The sequence below is a fragment of the Lathamus discolor genome, chromosome 8 (genome assembly GCF_037157495.1).
Source record: "Lathamus discolor isolate bLatDis1 chromosome 8, bLatDis1.hap1, whole genome shotgun sequence".
Taxonomy (NCBI): Eukaryota; Metazoa; Chordata; class Aves; order Psittaciformes; family Psittacidae; genus Lathamus; species Lathamus discolor.
The window spans coordinates 10,609,523-10,620,676 of NC_088891.1; the positions used below are offsets into that span (position 1 = coordinate 10,609,523).

At 37.1% G+C, this 11,154-nt stretch overlaps 1 protein-coding gene across 3 annotated transcripts in view; it reads left to right on the plus strand.

Annotated features, from left to right (window-relative positions):
• BNC1 (basonuclin zinc finger protein 1) overlaps nucleotides 1-10,930 on the plus strand; it is a 78,834-nt gene extending 67,904 nt beyond the window's left edge. For 2 of the 3 annotated variants that reach the window (XM_065688623.1, XM_065688622.1), the window contains exons 2-5: nucleotides 2,284-2,386; nucleotides 2,552-2,787; nucleotides 4,017-5,944; nucleotides 7,971-10,930. In XM_065688623.1, the coding sequence (XP_065544695.1) occupies nucleotides 2,284-2,386; nucleotides 2,552-2,787; nucleotides 4,017-5,944; nucleotides 7,971-8,652 (2,949 nt within the window). In that variant the 3' untranslated portion in view covers nucleotides 8,653-10,930. The remainder of the gene's footprint in view (nucleotides 1-2,283; nucleotides 2,387-2,551; nucleotides 2,788-4,016; nucleotides 5,945-7,970) is intronic. The other variant, XM_065688624.1, reaches the window with a different exon arrangement.
• The last annotated feature ends 224 nt before the right edge of the window (nucleotides 10,931-11,154 follow it).

Genomic DNA, 11,154 nt, shown 5'->3' on the forward strand with positions numbered 1-11,154 from the left:
GATGTTATGCAAAGCTCTGAAATGCAGGATTTTGTGCAGTATTATCTTTCTTGTCTCAGTACACAAATCAAGAAGAAAAAATAGTTTTGAAGGTCAGTAGTTTGCAGAACGTGGCCAAAGGAAAAGGAATTTAAAAAATTTTGAAATCGCAATTAACTTATCATCATGACAGCTTTCTTCATTGTGCACATTTCTGGTACTTCTTGCAGAAAAAGGAAGTACTCTTTTGTAATATTGTCTGGAGGGACTGCAGAAGATGCATTCGTGGAATGCACAGCAGTTTACCAAACCTGGCAGGGTCGCTTATGGAAGCGGTTTAGTCTGTGCAAGGCACAGAATATTATGTGTGTACAGAGGGAGAAGACTTCAACTGCATTATTGTTGGATGTCTTGTGATAGAAATGAATCAGCAGCCAACTGTGTCTTTTTTTTTTTTTTTCCAACCTTTCTGTAAAAAATTTATGGCTTTTTGTTGTTATATGAAAGTGTTTTAGCATCTAAGTGAAAATATATCCTCTATTAAAGTGAAGCAATTCACACTGTGTGGGGTATTAACATGTATTTTATCACTTTATGGGGAACACAAAGTTTTTCTCAAGAATTCAGTATTTTGCAATGGCTCCTTTGAAAGATTTAAGGCAAAATGATTCAGAGATTTCAATAGCCCTGTTGCCACTTGTTCTGATTCTTCAAATAAAGATGAATCTCAGCATCAAATCACTGCAGTTTGGAGATGTGCATGTAAGCTAACTCCTTGATAAGCCAGCTACTGAGATTTTAAAATCTCAGTCCAAATCCAGTCATTTAAAGCACTAAGCATCCAAACATCCTGCACAAGCTTGTTTGTAATAGATTGTTGTACTTGTTGTAGTGCCCTTAATCAGTCAAATTCTTCAAACCTAAAGAAATGCTCATTGCAACCCCCAGTGGAATTATCTTTCTCTTAATGTCATTTTCATTTTAAGCACCTCCTGCATTCATTTTCCTTAGTCTGATTGTCCAAAAACTTGCTTCTTTTCATGTTTTCCAAAGCTGCCAATGTGGGGATGCCTGCATTGAAATGAAGTTACTTTTCTCTTCAAGTCTTGTCTTGCTTATTTTATGGGTATTAATAAGTAGAGGAAGTCCCCATTTTGCATATGACCCTCGGAGCATGAGTAGCAGCCAGTGGTGGGTATAACTTTGCCTTATTTCATATTTGCTGTCTGTACTTCAAAACATAACATGTTTCTTTAAAACCAGAAAATTGCAGGCACGTTCCAATTGCATAATCTTTTTTATTTATTTATTCCAGTGCAGACTTTCTGCACATTAATTTCTTCACTTTCCCTCTCTTAATAAATACTCCATTTATGCAGGAACTATTCTCAGTATCAGATCTAAGCAACACAGAATCTTACAAATGCTTTGCTCTATAGCAATCCCTATGGTGCTTTAACTAGGACCTCAAAGTTGTCTGTCTGCCTTTTGCAGCAGATGGGCACATACAGAAGAAAGCATGTATTCCAGGAAGCAAGTTTGTTTCACCCTGTTGATTAGGAATATCTGAATACTTATTTGATTTGCATTATAGATGACCTTGGTGAGAGTAAAGTGATGCACAAATTGAACTGTGCAACTGGTTGCCATCTCTGCGTGTTGTCTATTTTGCCTATTATCTTTCAAGCATTTCTCTTATCAAGTGTGACTGCTATAGTGTTTGAGGAGCTGGAGTACTTTTTCGTGAGCTTTGTTACTGGGAAGCACTAGTGGACTCTTGTATCTTGGACAGGATACTTATATTCTATGTGGATACTGCTGTACGTAAGGGATGGCATCTATGCAAAGATAAGGCATTGCTCATTAGAACTTCTTATATTGCGGTATAGAGGTCCAGCAAAACTCTGAGTGGGGCTTTCATCTGTATGTCTGTTTTCAAACCTTCCTTGAAAAAAGTGGTCTTGCGTGAAAGTGGTAGCTGAGGTGAATGCACAAGAACACTTTATTATTGTTATAAAAGTGCTTCTGCCTAAACAAATCCACAGAAGTGTTGCACGTATGACATTAAATATTTTGCTTCCATAATATTCTAGTGTTCTAGATGGTGTCTGATCATCTTTAAAGCAGAGGTAATCTTGCATAACTCAGGTTTTGCCTAGACTATTTCTATTGCGCATTGATAGGTATGTGCTGGTATGCTAACTCTGTCTTCATGTGGATTTTATGGGTGGATTTTATGTATATACTCTGCACACTCTAGATGGTGCTTATATATTACTTACCATCCTTTCTATTGATTTCTAGGCTATCCGATGCACTCTTGTGAACTGTAGCTGTCAGTGTTTCAAGCCTGGGAAAATAAATCAACGACAATGTGACCAGTGCCGGCATGGATGGGTAGCACATGGTAATACTTGTTCTTGCAATCTATATAAAACCTTTTAGGATCCTCCTCGCTATAGCATGCTTTTTATGTCACCCCTCACCCCCCCAAACCCCAGTATTAGTTATATTCAATTTGATTTATCTCTTGTGACTCAAGTTTATTTACATTTTGTGATTTTATTTTCAGCCCTGAGCAAGTTAAGGATTCCCAGCCTTTACCCATCAAGCCAGGTAGAAATAGTTCAATCCAATGTTGTTTTTGATATCAGTAGCCTCATGTTGTATGGAACCCAAGCCATTCCTGTACGCCTTAAAATTCTGCTAGATCGGCTTTTCAGTGTACTGAAGCAGGAAGAGGTGATACAGATTCTCCATGCCCTGGATTGGACACTACAGGATTATATACGTGGATATGTGCTTCAGGTATTTAGATGGGCTTTTTAAATATAAATATGATTGCTGAGTAGTAATTCATAATGTTTTCTAGCTTAATCTTGTCAGTGGTTCACAATGTGTTAACAATATGATACATCTGAAAGGCAGTAATAGACTTGTACAAGCTTAGTACTGGAAAAAAAGGGTGGATTTTTGGTCATTGCTCTCTCCTTCAGTCAGGCTTACCTGAAATCTTCCTACTTTGTTCAAATCTATCAACAAAGGTAAGCCAAGAGAAAAAAGAAAAGTTACTGGGAATGTATAAAAGTAAAGGCTTCAGAATTTGTGCTAGTATTATTTAAACAGGGAGTTTACTTTTATACAGTAGCATAATACGTTGACAAATAAAACTGCCATCTTTTTAAACACCAGGGACAATATTCATCTCTGGTGTAGCGCTACTGACCTTACTGGAGCTACATCAAGGGTGAATTTGGCCCTATGTGCTTCCACTGATGTTAGTCCTTGCTACTGTGGAAGTTACCTTTTATGTAAAGTAACATTATGATCTTAAATTATGACACGAATCAATATTTAATGGTCTTGATAATCTTGCTTTTTAGTGTTAGGATTAAAAATACGGAATCAATTACCTTGAACCTCTACCACATGAAAAATTTATAATGTTACGTTCTTCATCATCTTAGAAACTCTTACATGCACTGTGAAAAATCTCAGTAGGCCATCAAATACATGTTCTGTGATAAAATATTTATTGTAGTTATTGGGAAAAGTTAGGCATAGCTAGAGTTTGAAAGAACTCCAACACTAGTGTAATTACAGCTGTGCTCTGTGAACACTGGCAATAGATCAATACAGGTTCATTTGTTCTCTGATCTTAGTTGCTTGGAAGATTATTAAACTTGCTATGAAAGAATACTTGACTTAAATGAGGAGCTAAATCTTGGTCTGATTGCTCCATCTCTGCCATCTCTACTTACATGATACTAACTGTTGTTCAAATGACGTGTCTTAATTTTTGTGGAAAAAAATAGTTTATTGGAAAGTATTACTGTCAGTTTGCAAGAAATAATATCACTACTGTAGTAAAATTTGGAAGGAAGTATCACAGAATTGGCATTAATCTCTCATTAAATAGAATGATTTTGTCATTTCACTAGATAAGTTTTAATCCCTGAAAAAATGAGAGATTCAGGGGAGGGTTTTTTTGTTTGCCTTAACTAATTTTGGACTCATTGAAATATTTTTTGCTTTAGGATGCTTCAGGAAAGGTGCTGGATCACTGGAGCATAATGACCACTGAAGAAGAATTGGCTACTTTGCAGCAGTTTCTTCGTTTTGGAGAAACTAAGTCCATTGTAGAGTTAATGGCAATTCAAGAGAAAGAAGGGCAGTCCATTATAATACCACCACCAACTGCCAATTTGGATATTAGGGCATTCATTGAGAGCTGCAATCAACACAGTCCTAATTTTTCTGCTTCCTTGGACAAAATGAGTCCCACCAACATTCATCCCTTTGAGAATATTGTAAATAACATGGCTTTCATGCTGCCATTTCAGTTTTTCAGTCCAGTGCCTCCACCTTTGATAGGTTCACCACCAGAAAGACATTTGATTGAGCAAGGTCAAGACCACAGCGGTGAAACTAAACAAGATGTTCAGATACCATTTTCTGAAAGCAGCTTCTTAACTTCTAGTTCTGCACCATTTCAAGTTGAAAATGAGAGGAGCATAAATGGTCCAGATGTCACCACTAAAACAGAAGATGATGCCCTTTTAAGTGATTCCAGTTCACATAATGCAGCAGCAAAGCTTGAAATGACAGCACTATCTCCAGAAAACAAAATGAAATCTGTTGAAAAGAATGGCGCTGGTCCAAGGAAAGGGCGTGTTTTCTGCACTGCATGTGAAAAGACATTTTATGACAAAGGTACTTTGAAAATACATTACAATGCTGTTCATCTGAAGATAAAGCACAAATGCACAATTGAGGGTTGCAATATGGTATTTAGCTCTCTGCGTAGTCGAAATCGTCATAGTGCAAATCCTAACCCCAGACTCCATATGCCAATGAATAGAAATAACAGGGATAAAGATCTAAGAAATGGTTTGACCATTGCTGGACCTGGAGATAGTAAAAGGACAGAGTTTACAATTTTAGCTCCGGATAGCAGAACTATTACCAGCTATGCCAGCTCTTGTACAGATTCAAAGGGTCAGGCTGGATTTCCCAGTATTGGGCAGAATGGTGTCCTCTTTCCAAACCTGAAGACAGTACAGCCTGTTCTTCCTTTTTACCGTAGTCCAGTCACACCAGCTGAGCTTGCTAATACTCCAGGTACTCTTCCTTCTCTGCCTCTTGTTTCCTCCTCTATACCAGAGCAGCTTGTTTCAAATGAATTGCCATTTGACATGCTACCCAAGAAGAAATCTCGTAAATCAAGCATGCCTATTAAAATAGAGAAAGAAGCTGTGGAGACACCAAATGAAAGCAGTGATGTTGCCAGTTCTGAAGATGATACACATCTGCAAGTGGTAAGCGACGGAGAGCTTGAGACCTGTGAGCATAAGATAGAGAAGCGGGTGACCGACAGGGTGGAAAAGCACCCCCATTCAGGTAATTCATGGAAATCTATCTCTGGGGTAGAGGGCCCAAAGTATTTTGAATCTGTCTTTGCGCCAGATAACAAATACATCAAGGATATCTCTGAGAATGAATTGCATCACTATGAGAAAGAGGTTAAACCAGAAGAAAATCAACCATTAAAAATAGTTTCCCATGAGATTATGTATGAAGATCCAAAACACCACCACAATGATGTTATAAAACCAATGACTGAACCCCCCGTGTATATTAAAGAGCAGTCAAAGCGCAGGATTCCTAAAGATGACTGCCCTGAATTGCAACACCACTTGCTGACCGGGGGCTTTTTCAGCACTTTGTCAAACAGGGGTGCTGCCATTCCTTGTTTTGAAGACTCTAAAGATATGGATCATGTCAGTCAACATGCACTAGGGATTCAGAAGGAAGAAAGCCGCTTTCATTGTGACATCTGTAAGAAGACTTTTAAAAACCCTTACAGTGTAAAAATGCATTTTAAAAATGTACATCTCAAAGAAATGCATATTTGCACAGTTGAGGGCTGTAATGCTGCTTTCCCTTCTCGTAGAAGTCGAGACAGGTAAGAAAATTATAAACAAAATTGTATTTATTTTACCATCACAATGGAGCCTAATTTGAAATTAAAATGAGTGTTTGAGGAATGGAGCCTGCAAAGATTTTCTGTGTATCCTCATATAACAGGTACGATAATTTATTAGAACATTCATGATATGAAAATCCATTGAAAGAAACATTTCCTTTCCACTAGACAAGGTATTAAATAAAGCCATGAAAATTTCATAACTGACAAATACTGCAATAGTTGAAAGAATACTTTAGAACATAAAGGGAAAGCCACAAGGGTATGAATTCAGCAATTTGCCAATAGATGCATGTGTGAACTTACATGTTTAATATGTACTTTCATGTGTATTTTAATATATACAGTGCTCTTTAATGAAAAAGCAATGAGATCAATTCAGGAAGTCTTCACTTGCTCTTGTCCTTGCTTTACTCAAGGATTTTGAACAGACTGGTGGGGAAAAAGCCCATAATAAAAGTAAGATTACACTATGTCGGTACAAAAATTAACATTACATGGTTGCTAGTTGAACTAACACTATCTGGTGTGTATCCACATTGGTAGTGCTTTTATGTGTGATTGCATACTAATTCCTAAAGTATATCATGAGTTTAATTCAGTTTACTGTTAGCTGCAGTATTGTGTTGCTGTAAATCACTTCATTTCAGCCTATTGTATACATAGAAGCAAGAACTGAAGCTTTATTGTTGACTGTCAGTTATGTATCTGAATTGATAAGTGATAGATAACAAACCTGTTAAAGTGCAACTAAGTGTTGTAAGTTTTCTGTCTCTCCTGTAAGAGTGTTACTGCAGCTTTTGGCTGCAGGAAGCATGCCTGGATAGTTGTTCAGAGTGACACAAGGTTTAGATTGTCTGTAATCTGCTAGGAGTGCTGGAGCCAGCTGATGCAGTCCAGAGAGAGGATGAGCTGGTCTCTCAGGACTGGCCGCTGCATCTGAGATGCACAGCTTCATCTGCTGCCTGCATCTTCCCAGATGTGAATTCCTCCCCACTGTAATAGTGATATGGGCCACAGGAAAGAAGGCCAGCAGTAAGATTTGCATTCACATGCCATGAATTCCTTCCTGCACCAATACATTCAGTTAAGTTTTAACAAAAGTGCTTTTGGAAAATGGTTTATTAAAAAAAAAATAAAACAAAAACCAAAACAAAGCCAACTGACAAGAAAGTTAACAAGCTTTGTGCAAAACAGTGGTTATGTGAAACACCTGAGTTATATGAAACTTTGCAGAAGTTTCTAGACGGGTGCTGTGACTGCAAGTGCCACATTTCTGTGCGCATTTGAACAGTTCACAGTTTGGATTAAACCATAATGGCAAAGAGAAAAATTAATATTTTCCCTGTCTTGCAATAAATTGAATCTCCTATCCAGAGCCTGGAAGTTTTCAGTGAGCTGATTGGTTATATTCAGTGGCCAGCAGTGATTTTCATATTTTGATGGTTTTAAACTGAATCTAGAGATGCCCATTTGAAACCTGCAAGTTGCATAAAATGTAAAATTCCTTACTTCAAGGAAAATCCTGTCAAGTGAAAGCTCTGTACTGATGTGTACAGCTGCACCCTGGCACATGGTTACAGTATTTGAAATCATCAGTATTTTTTGCAGACTCAGGTGTCATTCCTTTCCTTCATTGTCCATTGGGAAAGAATCTTCTTACCCCCCTCAGTCCATTCTCTGACCTCAGTTCAGTATATAAGTTTTTGGTCTGTCCTCCAACTCTTTTAGGCCCAGCACTAGACCTAGTGGAGCAGACAGCTATCCACAATGCAGGAGAGAACCTGAAACATTGATTTCTGTAGAGTTATTTCTGATATATGCCAGTGCAAGCAAGTTCAGATAATCTGTGTGCACTCCCAATGTGGCAGTTGGTCAAATTAGAAGTATACAGTTCATGCATGCTACTAAATATTGATTTTTTTTTCTTTGTTAATAATCATTATGAAACTGCTGTTAAGTGAGGCGAAACGCTTTCTTGCTAAGCTTGTCTTTGTTCTTCTAGACATAGCTCAAACCTAAATCTTCATCATAAGCTTCTGACTAAAGATACACTGGAATTCAACAACCATTTCAATGCAACATACCTCTTGAAAGACATGGCTAAGGAGTTTTGCCAAGATGTCTCTTTAAAACAACATGTTGGACATACTTCTGTAATCTTCAAAGGAATGAACAGAACAGGCAGCTTCGTTTTTCCAGTGAGCAAAATTAGAGAACCCTGTTCTGAGAGTTACGGATACGATCCATCGAATGATGGAGCTGTTCTGGATCTAAGCACTACTTCCAGCATTAAATCTGAGAGCAGTGCTCATTCTTCTTGGGATTCTGATGGAGGAAGTGAAATATGCACCATGCCCATGGATGATAGTGATGAAAGCTGTGAAGGACCCAGCCTAATGCCCAATGATGAACTCTACCAAGACTGTACTTTAATTGAGAAAGCTAATCAAAACTTTACAAATTTAGCTTCCAGTTTGCCGATAACTTGTCATATATGTCAAAAAACTTACAGTAATAAAGGAACTTTCAGGGCTCATTACAAAACTGTGCATCTCCGCCAGCTCCACAAATGTAAAGTCCCAGGTTGCAACACCATGTTTTCATCTGTTCGCAGTCGGAACAGGCACAGTCAAAACCCTAACCTGCACAAAAGTCTGGCTGGGTCACCAACTAGCCTACAGTAAGATCATGCTGATCTGCATTTATTTCTGCTAAGAATCATTTCAATTAAGGAATGTGTTAACATTAGTTTTATTTAAACTCATTTGACTGCTAGCCCACTCAAAAAACACGGTCAAATTCTCTTCTCCTGTGTGTGCTCTCCAGCGGTTTCATTTAGCTGGAGTTTTTGTGCAATTGTTTGGCTTGATGTTAAATAGCTAAAGCTTCCGTAAAGAAAAGAACGCATCTTAGAAATGGGGGAAATATGGAAACATTAACTAAAGTATTTTTGATACCTATGAAGTATTACTTGCCAACAATAGGAGCTTCAAATGAGAAACATCATCCCTTGTGTTTACATGTTAAATTAGTTGTTTTGTTGTGGGAGAAATGAGTAAGGATTGGGGTGAGTTTCCTCTGGTTGGGTTGAGAGTTTTGGGGCTATCATTTCGTTCCTGGGACCATAGTCTGAAGCTGACTTGCAGTATTAGTTGAATGTGGTATTTGCATTTTAGTATCTCCCAAAATCCAAAAGATAAATTACAAATTTGGGAAGACTTTGCATACAGTTCAAATCTTCTGAAAATCCTGCAGTCCTTACTCTTTAAGTTGGCATTTCACTTGGATAACGATTGCAGTATTTTGGTTTTCTTAGCATTTAATACCGTTTGCTTTGCAAAAGGAGGGGCTACCTAACTTGGCAGGGCTGCCTCAACGGATCTGAGACATTCTGATAAATTGTAGTGATAGAAGGAATGAATAGGTTTACGCTAAAATTCCTAAACCACAGCAAATACATAGAGGGGAAAAGTAAACCCTTCAGTTTAAAATGCACTTTTTGAGTTCCACTTCCAGGAAAAGAGAAGTTTTTGTTTAAATAAATAAATTAAAAGGGAAAAAACCACCCAAATATCCAAAGTGCTCAAGAGTCTGAAGGTGCAATTCTATGCTTTCAAGAGACAGAGGTAAAATGGATGCAGCAGGTATCTTTCATGATTTGGCAGTTATTGTTTCTCCTACCAGTGGGGGATAAAACATGTTGATCTTTGTAACAACAGAAGAATGCCTATTCTCATTCAGACTTTTTGTTTTTAATGAGAACATTGTTCAGTATCTGTTAAAATGTTTAAGATCTTTGTACTTGTCCCTGTAATTAACAGTATTCTGCATTATGTTCTATGCACTTAAGGAGACTGGTCTTGCATTGTATTTAAAAAACACTTTAATATTTAATTTGTAGTCACATCATACAAATGCTGCATGTGTACTTGTGGTGCATCTTCTTTGACTGAATCATTTCCAAAAAGAAAAAGAAATAAGAAAGCAGGTCTTACAGTATCTTTTTTTCTTTTCCTTCAATTCACAAGCTGAGATCTGTTGATCAGTTCTAGTATGCAAGCATGATATTGACAGCACAATCTGTACATATTATACCAAAGTGCTTACAGTATTTGTGGTTTCTAGAACTAGTCTAGTTTTCCAGTATAACTGGATCTTAGTCTTTATTCATTTTTTGTGACTGAATAAAAATAGACTGAATTTCTGGATTTCATATGTATGTAGGAAGAATAGTACAATGCTATTGCCATATGTCTTGATGTTTAACTTATTCTAAAAAATACTATGGTATTGTAACCATTTCATATTGTATAAAAGAAACAGAAGTGGACTGAATATTTCACTAATTCTTTTGAAAACTGGTTTGTGTGTGAGTATGGGTTATGCAAGGAAAAAACATGACACAGTTGTAAATGTTTTGTGCTCACTAGGTATGGTTTCCATGCATTGTGTAAAGTGATCTTCTATTTTTTTAGTTTACAGTAGGTTTATGTGATATTTAAAATAATCCATTTGTGCTTGAAGCCATCAGAAAAAGTTACTGGCCTGAGGAAAGCTGTGCCGTTGCTTTGAGGTTTTGTGTTCTGCGGGGTTGGTGTTCTGGGACTTTTGGTTTTGGGTGGTGTTTGGCTGTGTTTTGGGTTTGGTTGTGTTTTTTAAATGGGAACTCATATCAGTGGAGATTATGGTTTGAAAGCTAAGGGCACAATCATTACAGACACAATTGCTCCCAGCCTTCTGATAGTATATATCAATGATTTGTTATCCAGCTATTTCAAGCTCTTTTTTTATATATATATATATAAACCTATTTGTTTAATCATAAACGGTGTTTTCTGAAACAAAGTGTGATGTAAACTGATGCTGTAATGCCCATTTATTTAGCTTTCACTGTGTACAAAAAGGAAACACATTTGTATACCCTAATAATTTTGTATGTGTTAATAAAAACAAATAACAATGCCTCTGGTTGATTCAGAAAAGTAGGCTTTTGTGATTGAAAAAAAACCAACCCTACTATTCCTAATTAAAAACAAAAAAATCTGAAACCACATTCCATCTGCAGAGAGCACTGTTTTGACAATGGTACTAATTTATTCCATAATAAGGAAGTGTCATTATTTTAACGAGCCATTAGGAATAATGTAATAAATGTTGCCAGATATTTTATTGATTTTTTTTTTTTT